This window comes from Nycticebus coucang, chromosome 20 (genome assembly GCF_027406575.1).
Source record: "Nycticebus coucang isolate mNycCou1 chromosome 20, mNycCou1.pri, whole genome shotgun sequence".
Taxonomy (NCBI): domain Eukaryota; kingdom Metazoa; phylum Chordata; class Mammalia; order Primates; family Lorisidae; genus Nycticebus; species Nycticebus coucang.
In genome coordinates this window covers 52,633,469-52,648,798 of record NC_069799.1, presented here as the reverse complement: position 1 = coordinate 52,648,798, position 15,330 = coordinate 52,633,469, and the positions used below count along the sequence as shown (strand labels likewise).

At 38.6% G+C, this 15,330-nt stretch overlaps 1 protein-coding gene across 14 annotated transcripts in view; it reads left to right on the top strand.

Moving 5' to 3' along the window:
- Window positions 1-15,330, top strand: part of MLLT10 (MLLT10 histone lysine methyltransferase DOT1L cofactor) — a 203,178-nt gene that overhangs the window by 77,784 nt on the left and 110,064 nt on the right. For all 14 annotated transcript variants that reach the window (XM_053572095.1, XM_053572094.1, XM_053572093.1 and 11 more), the window contains 3 exons: window positions 3,437-3,546; window positions 11,531-11,634; window positions 13,869-13,962. In XM_053572095.1, coding sequence (XP_053428070.1) covers window positions 3,437-3,546; window positions 11,531-11,634; window positions 13,869-13,962 — 308 coding nt within the window. The remainder of the gene's footprint in view (window positions 1-3,436; window positions 3,547-11,530; window positions 11,635-13,868; window positions 13,963-15,330) is intronic.

Genomic DNA, 15,330 nt, shown 5'->3' with positions numbered 1-15,330 from the left:
GTTGCAGTAATCTTTTGTGTACTTACTCTTTTCCAGAGTTCTGATAAAATTGGCTCTTGGTTGACTCTTTATAAAATGTTTCTGTTGGTGGGATGTGCCCTTGTAGCTGCCTACGCCACCAGTGTTGCCGTCATAAAGCTAGATAGTCTTGTATGCCCATAAATCTTGAATTTTGTCCTGAAATAGTTAGGGTCTTTGACCCTTTCAAGTCAAAGGTTTGTTAGGTGGCTTTTACGGTTTGTTAGGTGGCTCTGGAACAGTGTTTCTTCTAAGGGTAATTATTCTACTGAAGCAAGACTTTCTTGAGTGTTTTACCCTGTAAACTTTGAGTTGTTTCAGTCTGGCTTTTGGAAACAGGGACTGTTTCTGGCTCTTTGGGCCTGTTGGCCACTGTTCCATCTAATCCATTTGAATGGATCTTTCCCTGACCTCAGTTTATTTTCTCAAGCATAGGCACTGGTAAATAATCTGTTGAATCGGCACACAGTATAGCCTGTGCATATCTCTAAGGTTCTTTTTCTTTGAAGAGCTCTTTCTTTCAGTACTCTCTACAGCCAGTTTTTGCTGCCCTAGTCTCACCATATTCTTAGTTACAACTCCCAGACTTGGGAGTTTGCCCAGCTGTTGCCAGAAAAACTCTCAAGACAGTGAGCTAGGACAAACCTAGGTCTCACTTCATTTGTTTCTTGTCTTGCTGTCCTTTGTTACCTGACATCAAGTGTCTCGTAAATCATTGTGTTAAGTATTTTGTCCATCGGATATATGAATTGTTTCATGCAGGAGGCTAAATTTGATTCTCGTTATTCTGCTTTGGACCAAAGCGGAAATCTCCTACCTTTGATTTTTTCTGTTCTGTTCTGTTCTGTTATTTTTGTTTTTTTAATTTTTTGAGACAGAGTCTTACTCTGTACCCTGGGTAGAGGGCCTTGGCGTCATAATTCACAGCAACCTCAAACTCTCGTGCTCAGTCTTCTTGCCTCAGCCTCCTGAGTAGCTGGGGCTATAGGCCCTTGCCATAGCACCGGGCTAATTTTTTCTATTTTTTAGTAGAGACGGATGAGGAGTGGGGAGGAGGTCTCTCTTTTGCTTGGGCTGCTCTTGAACTCCAACTGCCTCAGCCTCCCAGAGTGCTAGGATTACAGGCGGGAATCACTGGGTGCTGGTCAAGATTTTTATTTTTGAGACAGTCTTACTGTGTTGCCCTCAGTACAGTACCATGGTGTCACAGCTCACAGCTACCTCAAATTCTTGGGCTTAAGCAGTTCTCTTGCCTCAGCCTCCCAAGTAGCTGGTACTACAGGCGCCTGCCACAATGCCTGGCTATTTTCTTTTTGTTGCAGTTGTCATTGTTGTTTAGCTGTCCTGGGCTGGGTTTGAACCCGCCAGCCTGGGTGTGTGTGGCCAGTGCCCTACCCACTGAGTTATGGGAGCTGCCCCAGCCAAGATTTTTATTTCTTTTCTTTAGTTTTCCATAGTTTTGCTAATGTGCTTTGGTGTTTATTTGTATTTATTCCTTTAATTTATAGTGATTCTTCAGGCTATGGCTTGCTGTCTTTCTTTGTTTTGGAATGTTTTTAGGTAATATTTTAAGTACTGTTCTTGTGCCATTTTCTGTCTCATATTTCTCTGAGTGTTGATTACATGTGTGTGTTAGGCCTGCCTATGATATTTTTCATATCACCTGCTCCCTTTTTTGAATTTTATATTTTTGTGTCTTAGGCTGACTTTCTGGGTATTTTCTTCTGATTTATTTTGTTGCCCACTAATTTTCATTTTTATCCATTGTCTTAAACCATTGTTAGTCCCACCCATTGATTTAATTTCTATGTTTGTATGCCTGGAATTTTTATTTATTAGTGTGGTTTCCAGTTCTTTGCAGGAATTTAAAATATTTTCTTATATGTATTTGATCATAATGAGCAATTACTTCAAAATCTGCATTTGATAATTCCAAAATACTGTTTTTTTTCTTTGATTTTGTTTTTGCTCATTTTCATTTACATTGTCTTGTTTCTCATGTGTTTGGTACCTTTTTATTGTGCTTGAAATTTTAAGTAACAAATTATAGAAATTATTTGTAGCCAACATCATATAATTTTCTTCCAGAGAGGATATATATTTGTATCTGCCTGGTGCCTTGGGTTTCTAATTTAAGACTACCTTAGTTAAATTTTAGAGTTTGACGTGGTCAGAGCCCAGGTGCATCTCTAAGTACTTTTAGTTTACTCCTACTCCTGGATTGTAGGCCTTCACTGTCATACCTGAAAGAGCGTGAGTGAGGGTTTACTAGCTTCCTTTCTCCTTTGGTTCCTTGTAGATGTACATCTCTGGACTACCAGCCTCCTGAGTTTGACAAAAGGTGCTTTTCATCCTTACAGTTCCTTTCTCTGAAATAGGCAAATGTTTCTTGACCAAAAGTGACCAAAAACTGAACCTAGGACTTCCGTCTTTTCTCACTTTAGCCTAGTAGTTCATGATCAGCTCTTTTTTTTTTTGGCAGTTTTTGGCCGGGGCTGGGTTTGAACCCACTACTTCGGGCATATGGGGCCGGCACCCTACTCCTTTGAGCCACAGCACCACCAATCAGCTCTTATTTTAATGCTGTCAGTTCATTTTAAAAATTAAAAGAAACATTGGTATCAATTAAAATAAACATTTAATAACATCAATTAAAATATTTTCAGTTAAAATTAAAATAGTAAGATAATGAACGTTAATACTATTTTTAACACAAAATTAAAGATTCGGTGTTGACATTTACATTCATTAAGATTAAAGTATTATAATGTTTAAGGATTAAACATTTTATTTATTTATTTTTTCTCTTTTTTTTGTGTGTTTTTATTTATTTATTTCTTTATTTTTTATTGTTAAATCATAGCTGTGTACATTATTGCAATCGCCTGTACCCATTCTAAGATGCACCCTAGATGTGGCCCCACCCATTACCCTCCCTCCACCAAAACCTCCCCCCTCCCTTCCCCTTCCTTGGCCCTTTCCCTATTTATTTATTTTTGCAGTTTTTGCCCAGGGCCGGGTTTGAACCCACCACCTCTGGTATATGGGGCCGCCGCCCTACTCCTTTGAGCCACGGGTGCCGCCCCCCCTAAGTATTAAACATTTAAAATTTTTTTACAGTGGTTTTAGAAGTAGTGTTGTGATCTGAATAATCTGCCCTTATAAGAAGGGTCAGTGCCCGCATCCAAATTCATAAAGGTTTCCCTTTATTTGTAAATATATTATGGTGAATAATAGCTGGAGAAATGATTAGGAGTGCTTTGACAGTAGTGGTTTGACAGTTCTCATGCAATGGAAATAAGTAATGATGATTTTTTAATGTCTTTGTTAATTAGGGATTAAGGGATCTCTTTAGAGAGTTGATGATTTTATTTTTGATAAAACTGACAAAAATGACATTATTTTTATTTATTTTTAGGTTGGGCTCATGTGGTTTGTGCCCTATATATTCCAGAGGTACAGTTTGCCAATGTTTCTACAATGGAACCTATTGTTTTACAGTCTGTCCCACATGATCGTTATAATAAGGTATAGTGGATATTTTATTACTGTTTTTGTTTTAAATTACATATATAATTTTTTGTTTTAAAACTGGGAGATGGGTTGGGCATGGTAGCTAATATCCGTTGTCATCTTAGCACGTGGGAGGCAGAAGTGGGAGGATTGCTTGAGGCCAGGAATTTAAGACCAACCTGGGCAATAGTGGGATCTGCTTTTTTCTGCAAAATATAGAAAAATTATCCAGGAGTGGTGGCTTGTGTCTTTAGACCCAGCTACTTGGGAGGCTGAGGCAGGAGGATTGATTGCTTAAGTTCAGGAGTTTGTGGCTGCAGTGAGGTATCGTGATGCACTATTCTGTACCCTGGGTGACAGAGTAAGAGTCTGTCTTTGAGAAAACAAAAATAAAAACTTGGGAGGTGCAAAATAATTGCTTGTATTTTCTTTCCTTTTTTTTTTTTTTTTTTGAGACAGAGCCTCAAGCTGTCGCCCTAGGTAGAGTGCTGTGGCATCACAGCTCACAGCATCCTCCAACTCCTGGGCTCAAGCGATTCTCCTGCCTCAGCCTCCCAAGTAGCTGGGACTACAGGCACCCGCCACAATGCCCGGCTATTTTTTGGTTGCAGCTGTCATTGTTGTTTGGCGGGCCCAGGCTGGATTCGAACCCACCAGCTCAGGTGTATGTGGCTGGTGCCTTAGCTGCTTGAGCCACAGGTGCTGAGTCTTGTATTTTCAAAATAAGTGTCTGTTAAAAAGTTTAAATTAAAAAAAAAAACAACAATAAAATAAAAAGTTTAAATTAGCTCCGTTCATTTCTTCCTCACCTGGGAAGGACAAGTTGAACTTGGCATACCATTAAGGACGGTAACAATGATGGCTTCTAGTGCCGCCGCGCCCCCCCCCCCCCAGCCTTCACCTTCATAGAAGGACATCTTATCTTATATTTTTGGAGACCAAGTCTCTCTTAGTCACCCTGGGGTTGAGTGCCATGGAATTATAACTCATAGCAACCTCAGGCTCTTGGGGTCAAGCAGTTCTCTTTGTCTCGGCCTTCTAAGTAGCTGGGATTACAGACACCCATCACAATACTTGGCTGTTTTTTTTTTTTTTTTTGGTAGAGACAGAGTCTCACTTTACTGCCCTCGGTAGAGTGCTGTGGCCTCACACAGCTCACAGCAACCTCCAACTCCTGGGCTTAAGCGATTTTCTTGCCTCAGCCTCCCGAGTAGCTGGGACTACAGGCGCCCGCCCCAACGCCCGGCTATTTTTTTTTTTTGGTTAAAGTTTGGCAGGGGCCGGGTTTGAACCCGCCACCCTCGGTATATGGGGCCGGCGCCTTACTGACTGAGCCACAGGCGCCGCCCCTTGGCTGTTTTTTTTTTTTTAAAGACAGGCTGTTGCTCTTGCTCAGGCTGGTCTCGAACTCAGGCAATCCTCCCAGAGTGCTAGGATTACAGGCATGAGTTACTGTGCCTGGCCAGCTTCTAGTGCTTTGACCAAACCTCAGAGCTGTGGTCTCTTGTACAGGCATGTGTGGATTCATATTGTTGCAGCATTTGCTATATACCTGGGGGTTGCAGCTTTCTAGAAGTTTGCTGTGGCTGAACCAAGAAAGAAGTCATTTGCAGATTTCTACAGAAATTATGATTCTATGAAAGATTTTTAGGAGATGAAGGCTGGTATCTTTCAAACCGCAAAGTCTTGGAATATAAAGAATTTGTTTGGGCTGATTTACATAAAAGTTTGTCACTGACCTGTGTTCTTGAGCTATGATCATGAATGATACATAAATAATAAATTTTTAAAGTTTAAATTATTGACCTACATCAAATTCTAGAGAGATTAAGCTTAGTGAGGAGGGCATGCCAAAGGCTGAAATAGGCCAAAAGGGACTCTAAATGCAAACAAAAAATTCTTGAAAGAAATGAAAAGTATTATTCCAGGATTTCCTAGAGTTCTTAAAAATTATGTTAAGTGTCCTTTGCATGTGTTTATAAATGGAACAAAAAGGCCTGGGTGATAGCACATCTGTTTAAAGCATGGTTTACTGAATATTTTAAGCCTATTGTTGAGACCTGTTCAGAAAAAAGGTCCTTATAAAATATCACTGCTGATGGAGAATGTATCTAGTCACTCAAGAGCTATAATGGAGTTGTGCAGAGAGATTAGTGTTTTCAATCCAGCTAACACAGTACCCCTTCTATACCCCAGTGGATCAAGGATCTTAACTGTCAAGTCTTATTATTTAAGAGATAAACTTTATAAGGTTTTAGTTGCCATAAACAGGAATTTCTCTGATAGATCTGGGCAAAGTAAATTGAAAACTTTCTGGAAAGATTCACCTTTAGATGTCAGTAAGAACGTTCAAAACATCAACATTAACAGGAGTTTGGAAGAAGTTGATCCCGGCCTTCATGTATGACTTTGAGGGCTTCAAGGCTTTAAAGAAGGCAATAATTAGAGATGTGGCGATAGTAAGAGAACTAGAATTCAATGTGGAGCCTAAAGATGTGACTTATTTGCTGTAGTCTCATGATCATACTTGAGTGAATGAAAAGTGGATTCTTATCTATGAGTAAAGAAAATGAGGTCCAGGTGCCGTGGCTCACACCCATAATTCCAACACTCGAGGAGGTTGAGGCTGGTGGATCTCTTGAGCTCACGAGTTCAAAACCAGCCTGAGCAAGACCTCATCTCTAAAAAATAGCTGGGTGTTGTGGTGGGTGCCTGTAATCTCAGCTACTTGGGAGGCTGAGGCAAGAGGATCTCTTTGAGTCCAAGAGTTTGAGGTTTCTTTGAGCTATGATGCCATAGCACTCTACCAGGGGCAAGAAAGTGAGACTCTGTGACAAGAAAGAAAGAAAGAAAGAAATTGGTTTCTTGAGGGAATCTACCCCTGGTAAAGATGCTATCCTAACATTATTGAAATGACAGCAAAGGCTTTAGAATGTTCTATAATCTTAGTTGATAAAACAGTGGTAGACTGTGAGGAGATTGACTCTAATTGAACAGCATGGCCATGCTAGAAAAATGTTTCATGAAAGGAAGAGTGAATCAATAAGGCACTCTTTATTGTTGTTTTATTTGAAGGAATTGCTCTAGGCACCTCAGCCTTTAGCAGCTACCTCGATTACTCAGCAGCCACTAACATCTCAGCAAGACCAGAGAGAAAAGACTTGCTGAAGGCTAAGATGATTGTTAGCATATTTTAGTAATAAAGTATTTCGAAATTAAGGTATATACATTGTTCAGACATAATATTTTGCATACTTAAGAGACTATAGCATAGTGTAAATATAATTTTTATATGTATTAGGAAAGGAAACATTTGTGTGGCATACTTTATTGTGATATTCACTTCCTTGTGGTGGTCTGCAACCTAACCCATAACGTGATGTGTCTATAGAAAGTTTACTTCTTCTTTTTTTTTTTCTGAGGCAGAGTCTCACTATGTTGCTCTCAGTAGAGTGCCCTGGCGTCACAGCTCACAGCAACCTCAAACTCTTGGGCTTAAGCGATTCTTTTGCCTCAGCCTCCCGAGTAGCTGGGACTACAGGCACCCGCCCTAACACCCGGCTATTTTTGGGTTGCAGTTGTCACTGTTGTTTAGCTGGCCCTGGCCGGGTTTGAACGTGCCAGCCTAGGTATAGGTGGCTGATGCTGTAACCACTATGCCATTGCCATCCCTCCTTTTTTTGCTGTTAACATAAGTAGTATGTTTCTAACCCAACAATACATTGTTTAAATTTTTGTTTCATAATAGTTTGTTCTTTATGTGGGTTTTCTTATTTACCATTTTGGTTTTTCCTTTTCTTTCTTTCTTTTTTTTTTTGAGATAGAGTCTTACAATGTGCCCTGGATAGAGTGCTATGGCATCCCAGCTCACAGCAATCTCTTGCCTCAGCCTTCTAAGTAGCTGGGACTACTGGTGCCCACCACAACACAACACTTGGCTAGTTTTTCTATTTTTAGTAGAGATAGGGTCTCACTTTTGCTCAGGGTGATCTTGAATTCCTGAGCTCAAACAGTTCACCTGCCTTGGTCTCCCAGAGTGCTAGGATAACAGGTGTTATCCATTTAGTTTTTTTTTCTTGTCTTCCTATTGGTTTGAACTATCTGGTGTTATATTTCCGTTGTCACGATATCATCTCTAACTTTTTGTCGAGAATTTCTCTATTTTACCATTACTTTTTTTTTTTTTTTTGTAGAGACAGAGTCTCACTTTATGGCCCTCGGTAGAGTGCCGTGGCCTCACACAGCTCACAGCAACCTCCAACTCCAGGGCTTAAGCGATTCTCTTGCCTCAGCCTCCCGAGCAGCTGGGACTACAGGCGCCCGCCACAACGCCCGGCTATTTTTTGGTTGCAGTTTGGCTGGGGCCGGGTCTGAACCCGTCACCCTCAGCATATGGGGCCGGCGCCCTACCGACTGAGCCACAGGCGCCGCCCTTACCATTACTTTTGAAAGATAGTGTTGCTGGGTATAGGATTCTTTGTTTATAGCCCCTCACTTCCCCCCTTAGCATTTTGAATGCTATTTTACTACCATTTATCCTCCATAGTGCCTGATGGACCCTCAGGTGTTAATTTAATTTAATTTTTTTTTTATGTGTGATGAGTCATTTTTCTTTTGCTGTTCTTAGGATTTTTTTTTTCTTCATCTTCTTTGGCACTGCTGTGAATGGAATAGAGTCCTTAACCGTTTTTTCAGCTTGACTATTGTTGGTGTGTGTGTATATATATATATATATATATATATATATATATATATTTTTTTTTTTTTTTCTTTTTGAATCGTTAAATCATAGCTGTGTATATTAGTGCTATCAAGGGGTACAATGTGCTGGTTTCATATACAATCTGAAATATTCTCATCAAACTGTTCAATGTAGCCTTCATGGCATTTTCTTAGTTATGGTATGTAGACATTTGTGTTCTGCCTTTAGTAAGTTTCGCCTGTCCCCATTCTAAGATGCACTGTAGGTGTGGACCCACCCATTACCCTCCCTTATTGTTGGTATATATAAAGGCTACGGATTTATGAATGTTGATTTTGTAACCTGAGATGCTGCTGTATTCCTTGATCACTTCTAAGAGTTTTGTAGTAGAATCCCTGGTGTTTTCCAGGTATATAATTATATCATCTGTGAAGAGCGAAAGTTTGATCTCTTCTGACCCCATATGGATACCCTTGATCACCTTTTCCTCTCTAATTGCAATGGCTAAAACTTCCATTACAATGTTAAAGAGCAGTGGAGACAGTGGACAACCTTGTCTGGTTCCAGATCTTGTTCTTAGTATTTTATCTTTATTTCTAGCTTCCATCTTTTCTAGGGCTTTTCTCTCTGTGTTTTTTATTTTTAGTTTTTAGAGCTGTTTGAAGTTTGCCAATTTGTTTCAGCATCTCAAATATGTTGAGCCTTTTTTAGTCAGTTTTTTTTAAGTCAGATTTAAATTCTAGAATTTTGTTTTGATTATTAAGTCCAAAATCTGGGAACCCTCAAAGTCAGTTTATATCTTCTATTTGTGGGTCACATTTTTTTGTTTCTTTGTCTTGTATTTCATTGAAACTGATTTTATCTTTAGATAATGATTTCTCTCTTCCCTGTGTGAGTCTTAACTGTTTTTCAGTTTACTCACTTCGCTGGACTATTTTTATGAAGTTTTATTTTCCCTGGGCGGCACCTGTGGCTCAAAGAAGTAGGGCGCTGGCCCCATATGCCGGAGGTGGCGGGTTCAAACCCAGTCCCGGACAAAAACTGCAAAAAAAAAAAAAAAAAAAGGCTAAGTCTTATTTTCCCATCAGAATGCAACCTCAGATGGCCCTGCTCTTCCTCCCCACTCCTACCCATTTTTATTTTCTAAGGGTTGTAACACATGAAACATTTATTGGCCAGGTTGTACTTAAGCCCCCTTAGCCAGTTACATTTTCAGCCTTTACGTTTGGATGTGTACTTGACTTCGAGATGATTTTCCAAGGAGATGAGAATTTCTCTTCCTGTGGGCCATTAGAGGGTACAGCATTGAGCATCAGGTATGAATGTGACTTTATTTTCATATCTGGCTTCTTAGAGGTTGTCCTTGAGTTATTATTGAGTCATAAGTTGTTAAGCCAGTTTGTGATCATAGGTTATACGAAAGCACCTTATTGGTTGAGGGATTTGTATGTGGCTTGGGGAATGCCTTTAAGTTGGCCATAAAACCTTTTTCAATTTCTCCTAATTGTGTGCAGTCATGTGCACAGCCTTCCAGTCCCATAGGGATGAGTGTGAGCCTAAGAGGGCTGTTCTTTGTTGTCTTTCTCTGCTTCTCTTTGTCTGGTCTGCTGTTGTGCTTATTTCTGCTAGTGTCTTGGAACTGCCAGTCCCATTGTAAGTGTTGACCACCAAAGCGTGCGTTGGTTGTTTCCCCCCCACTCCCCCATGCCCACCCCCAGCCCCTTGAATTTACTGAAATTTTATTCAATATGCTGGACATAGAATTCAGGTATTCTGTTAATTTTATTTTTTTTCCTCTTTTATATTATTTTTGTTTGACAAATTATAGTTGTATACATTTAAGGGGTTATAAATGTGATGTTTGATACATGTGTATACTCTGGGACTCTCCATTGTTTTTGACAATGCCCTTACTCATGAACTTCACGCACTGGGACAAAGTCTGTTCTCTCAGGCAGAACTGCCAAATTCTTTGGTTCTTAAAGCCCTGTTAGAATGTACAACCTCTGCTCTGCTGCTCTGGAATTGAGTGATGGGGCCAATAATGTCCTTTTCCATAAGAGATGTTTGCTGTATGGCAGGGTATTGGGAGGAGAGAAGGTAAGAGTAGCTTCTTGTTTTCTCGGTTTGATTCTCCTAATATGGAACTTCTGCTGTACCAGCGGTCTGGGGCAGTAATGACAGGGCTTCAGGATTCTCTGCATGGGAGCCATCAGTGCTGAGGAGGATAAAAGACACTGGCAGCCTGGCCCTCAGCGGGTAACCCTGTAGTTTTAGACTAGGAGCTGGGGTAGAGGGAGTCTTCATCTGTGTGGCCACACCTACCCAGAGTTGGCCCTTCTATCACAGAAGGCAGTAGGGTATAGAGATAATGGGAGCAGGTTGTGGCTCAACTCTCATAGACTCTTATTTTTGAGAGTATTACTCTGATACCCATAGACTACTATTTATGTAATTCAGGACTTTCATTGCTCGACCATCTATGACTCATTGCTGTGAAAAGTTGGTACTGTTAGTTATTTTTACATGATAAGTGGAAGAAGTTGCTTGGGGTGGTCATTGGCTTTTTGCCTCCTGCGGCATTTCTTATCTACTTAGTTGAAGTATCTTCCAAGCACGAAGGTATCTGGTTGGTGTGGCTGAATGACAGCCCACAAATGATTCCTCATGGATAATTGGAATAATCTAAACCAGGTGTGTCCAAGCTTTTTTCTTTGCTGCTATACATTGGAAAAATGAGTTGTTTGGGGGCACACATTAAATAACACGAACACTAGCAAAATTAGCAAAAAAGAAAAAAAGGTCCATACATGCTTTTCATGATATCCATCACCACACATAAGGAAAAAAAAAAGAAAAAAAAAACGCTCACAAAATCAGCATGCAGCCTGTTGGTGGCAAGTTGGACTTTCCTGAAACCTTGCTTACTCTCATAGGGCTGTCCTTTGTCTCATATGTCCCAACTCCTTGTATCAAATCCTCTTAGATTATTTGTAGCAGAGAGAAAAGGTATCACTTGAAAATCAATCACATTTGAAGACAAAGATGTGGTGGACCACATCCTGGTTCAATCTTCAATCCCTGGGAAGAGTCCTAATGCCTTTGTCCATTTTTTGCATGTTTGTTTGTTCATGTTTTTTTCCTGTTTACATTGCTTGCAAAAATTAGATTACCGTAAAAAAATTGTTTACAAGTAAAGTAGGTTAGGTACCAAGCCTGATCTTCATTTCAGAACATAATTATAACATTCACATTAAGCCGTTGTATGATTTTTGTTTCTTTTTTTCTACCCCTAAGACTTGCTACATTTGTGATGAACAAGGAAGAGAAAGCAAAGCAGCCACTGGTGCATGCATGACATGTAATAAACATGGATGTAGACAGGCTTTCCATGTAACATGGTATGTATGTTTCCACTGTTGCCCAGAACTGAAATTGGCAAATACTTTGTGTAATCTATTAATAAAGACTTAGGTAACATTAATTACAATAAATTTTATTGGGCTAGCTTTTATATTACTTACTTATTGGTAATAAAGATTATTCTAATAACTGAATATATTTACTGGAGTGAATTTGCAATAAGTGGCCCCTGGTTCTAATCTGTTTTGTGTAAGCTTCAATTTCATCTTATTTAAAATACTGGTGTTCACTACCTAGCTTTGATATTAGGAATAAAAGAGCTGATATTGATATAGGTAAACTATTAGTACGGTGTCTGAAATATTAGTAAAGATTCAATGGATGATAGTGCTTCTGTACTTCCTGTGTTTCAAGGTAAAGATATATAATACAGCCACCATCATTGTCATTGTAACAGTGACTATTTCCCAAAGATTTACTTACGGTTTTTTTTCAAGGTAAAATTTCAAGGACAAAAATTATTCAAGATACTCTGTATTGCAGGTAACAATTAGAAAGAAAAGTTTGGGAATAATCAATGAACTTAATTTTTTTTTTTTTTTTTGTCACTATTTATCACTATCTTGTCCTCGGTAGAGTGCCATGGCATCACAGTTAACAGCAACCACAAACTCTTGGCCTTAAGTGATTCTCTTGCCTCAGGTTCCCAAGTAGCTGGGATTACAGGTACCCACCACAATGCTCAGCTAGTTTTTGGGTGCAGTTATTTAGGTGGGCCAGGTTTGAACCCACCATCCTTGGTGCATGTGGCTGGCACTGTAACCACTGTAGTATGGATGGGTGCCAAGCCTCAACGAACTTAACTTTAAGAATCAGTCTACTGATTTTTATTTTTTTTAGTCTACTGATTTTTAAAGAAGGAAGATGCTCAAGGCAAGAAGTTGGAAAAAATTTCATTAGCCAGGGGTTGTGGTTCACACCTGGCTAGTAGTCCCAGCTACTTGGGAGGCGGAGGCAGGAGATCAGTTGAGTCCAAAAGTTTGAGATTGCAGTGAGCTATGACCACTCCACTGCACTTTAGCCTCGACAATAGACCAAGACTCTGTCTTGAAAAAAAAAAGGGAGAGAGATAAAGCTAAAAAAGAAAGGAGAATGAATCTGTGCCTAGCTGCCAGTTTAGGCACATTCTCATTTCCTGAGCTTTTAGTATATGAAGTCCATTTTATGCAACTATTGGGGAATGGAAAAAGAATTTTGACTTTCAAAAATTCTCCTAATTACTATACATAGTTTTCCAAGGAGGAAAATGCCCTTTTGGCTATGAGATCTATACACTAATAACATAATTTTGCAATCTGTGAAAGGTCAAATACACAAGATGATGATTATAAACTTTAGCATTTTGTGTTTTTTAAACACATGAATACGATAACTTGGTTTCAATTCCATTTCTTCCATTAATTTTTTTTTTTTTTTTTTTGTAGAGACAGAGTCTCACTTTATCGCCCTTGGTAGAGTGCTGTGGCGTCACACAGCTCACAGCAGCCTCCAATCCTGGGCTTAGGTGATTCTCTTGCCTCAGCCTCCTGAGTAGCTGGGACTACAGGCGCCTGCCACAACGCCTGGCTATTTTTTTTTTTGTTGTTGTTGCAGTTTGGCTGGGGCTGGGTTTGAACCCACCACCCTCGGCATATGGGGCCAGCACCCTACCTGCTGAGCCACAGGCGCCGCCCCTCTTCCATTAATTTTTGACTGAAAAGCGTGACTTATGTTTATCTGTACTATGATTTAAAGCATTTAGATTTGCAAACTTAGTCCTGGGTAAATGAATTTTTCCGTGTTAAGATTATGTATTTTGCATCCATGAGCTAAATATCATCATATGTAATTTTAGCCCATTAGTGGCGTGGTCTTTCCAGTTTTACCAGTGACATAGATCGAAAAAGTAGAAGTATTAATAGTGAGAGGGAAAGAGAATTTATCTTCAAGAAACTTAATGTATATTTGATGAAACAAATCACGCATCCATCTTCATCTTTAATAGACTATACATGAAGAGTTTATTTTAAGCCATAAATATGGCATTAAAAGAATCATCAGTTGTAGGTTGGGGTGCAGTGTACATGGTCACAGCCAGAAGAAAGCCTTTTATTTTTCCTTTTTTTTTCTTATTCTTAGGAATACATTTTCTTGCACGCCTTTTATACATGGAAGTGAATTTTGTTTGTGTCTATACGCAGGCTGTATTGATACACTTGCTTGTTATTTTCAGTGCTCAGTTTGCTGGACTACTCTGTGAAGAAGAAGGTAATGGGGCAGATAACGTCCAGTACTGTGGCTACTGTAAATACCATTTTAGTAAGCTGGTAAGAATTTGTCTTGAATTTACTGTTAAGATGTTGATTCGTTTTGACAATAGAGGGGCATTGCTATATAAAAAAGGCCACATAATTATTCTTTTCTCTAGGTTTTTTCTTGAGTTGAAGTTTTGTGAGCATGTTCTTTATTGGAAATGAAAAGACTTAGTAAATTTTGCCTTGCTTGGGTTCATTTGTAAAGGCGGATATTCACATTTGGAATATAGGTTAATAGTTGATAGTAAACACCAGCATTTCAACATTATTTTCATTTAATTCAGTTTTCAGCACATAACTAGACATTTTGTGATTCTTTGTCATTCTCTCATTTCTCAATTTCCTGTTTCATTACTATTGTACCTTTTGTTTGTTCTTTTTTTTAAAAACTGAGAAGTAGTAAAGCTCTGAAATAAAGCTATGTTATAACTTAAAGATCTTAAAAATATATTTAAGTACAACTTTGGGAATATTTTAGATTTGGTCAGTCTTTGCTATCACAGAGTTACATAGTAGCATGGATGACTGAGTTAGTAACAGCTGATCTTACAAATTTGTGTCTATGTTCCTTTGAAGGATCAATTTATGTTTAATGTCCCAACTGTCTATTTCTCATACATATTCATACACCAGAGGTTTAAGGCTTGTCCTTTATTGTCTAATTTTTTAAAATCAGTACCTGTCCCTGTGAACAGGGCTAAATGAGCAGCTTAAACACTCTTAACATTCTGGTTTATGTATATGAAATACTTAACAGTATGTACCTACATCATTTGGTGCTTAAAGCTTTGCTAATGGCTAGCACAGCTATTAAAGTGTTCTAGGAGAAATTTTGAAATTATGAAATTGAACATTTGTCTCCCTGGGTGTTAGAAGCACACTGGAATCTTCATTTTCTAAGCAAGAGATGCTATAGATAAAATAGTAAAATGAATTTTTAAGTTTGTACAAATAAAAAATTTCTTGTTGCTAATCATTGATATGATATCTAATTTACCAATTGAGAACAAAAGCCTACTTAACAATTCATTAAGATTGTTACAAACTCTATAATTTGTATATCTTTTATAGTCATTTTTATCAAGTTTAAACCAATTAGTTACAGTACCACCAACTTTTATTCAATCTGAGTAACTATCAGTTTCATAATTAATTATGCAATGGTGTATTTTTAAACAAAAATGTGTAATGTTTTTAGTAATGCTTTGAAAAATGCATGGGTCTAATACTGACATTTCCTTTATTATTATTATTTTTTCTTTTTTTTTTGAAAACTGTATGCTTTAATACTGAAATTACAGGATTAAAAGTCTTCTCACTTTCTCTAGTGGCAAAAAATAACTCTTCAAATATTTGCTTTCCTGTTTTTCTAGTCTTGGC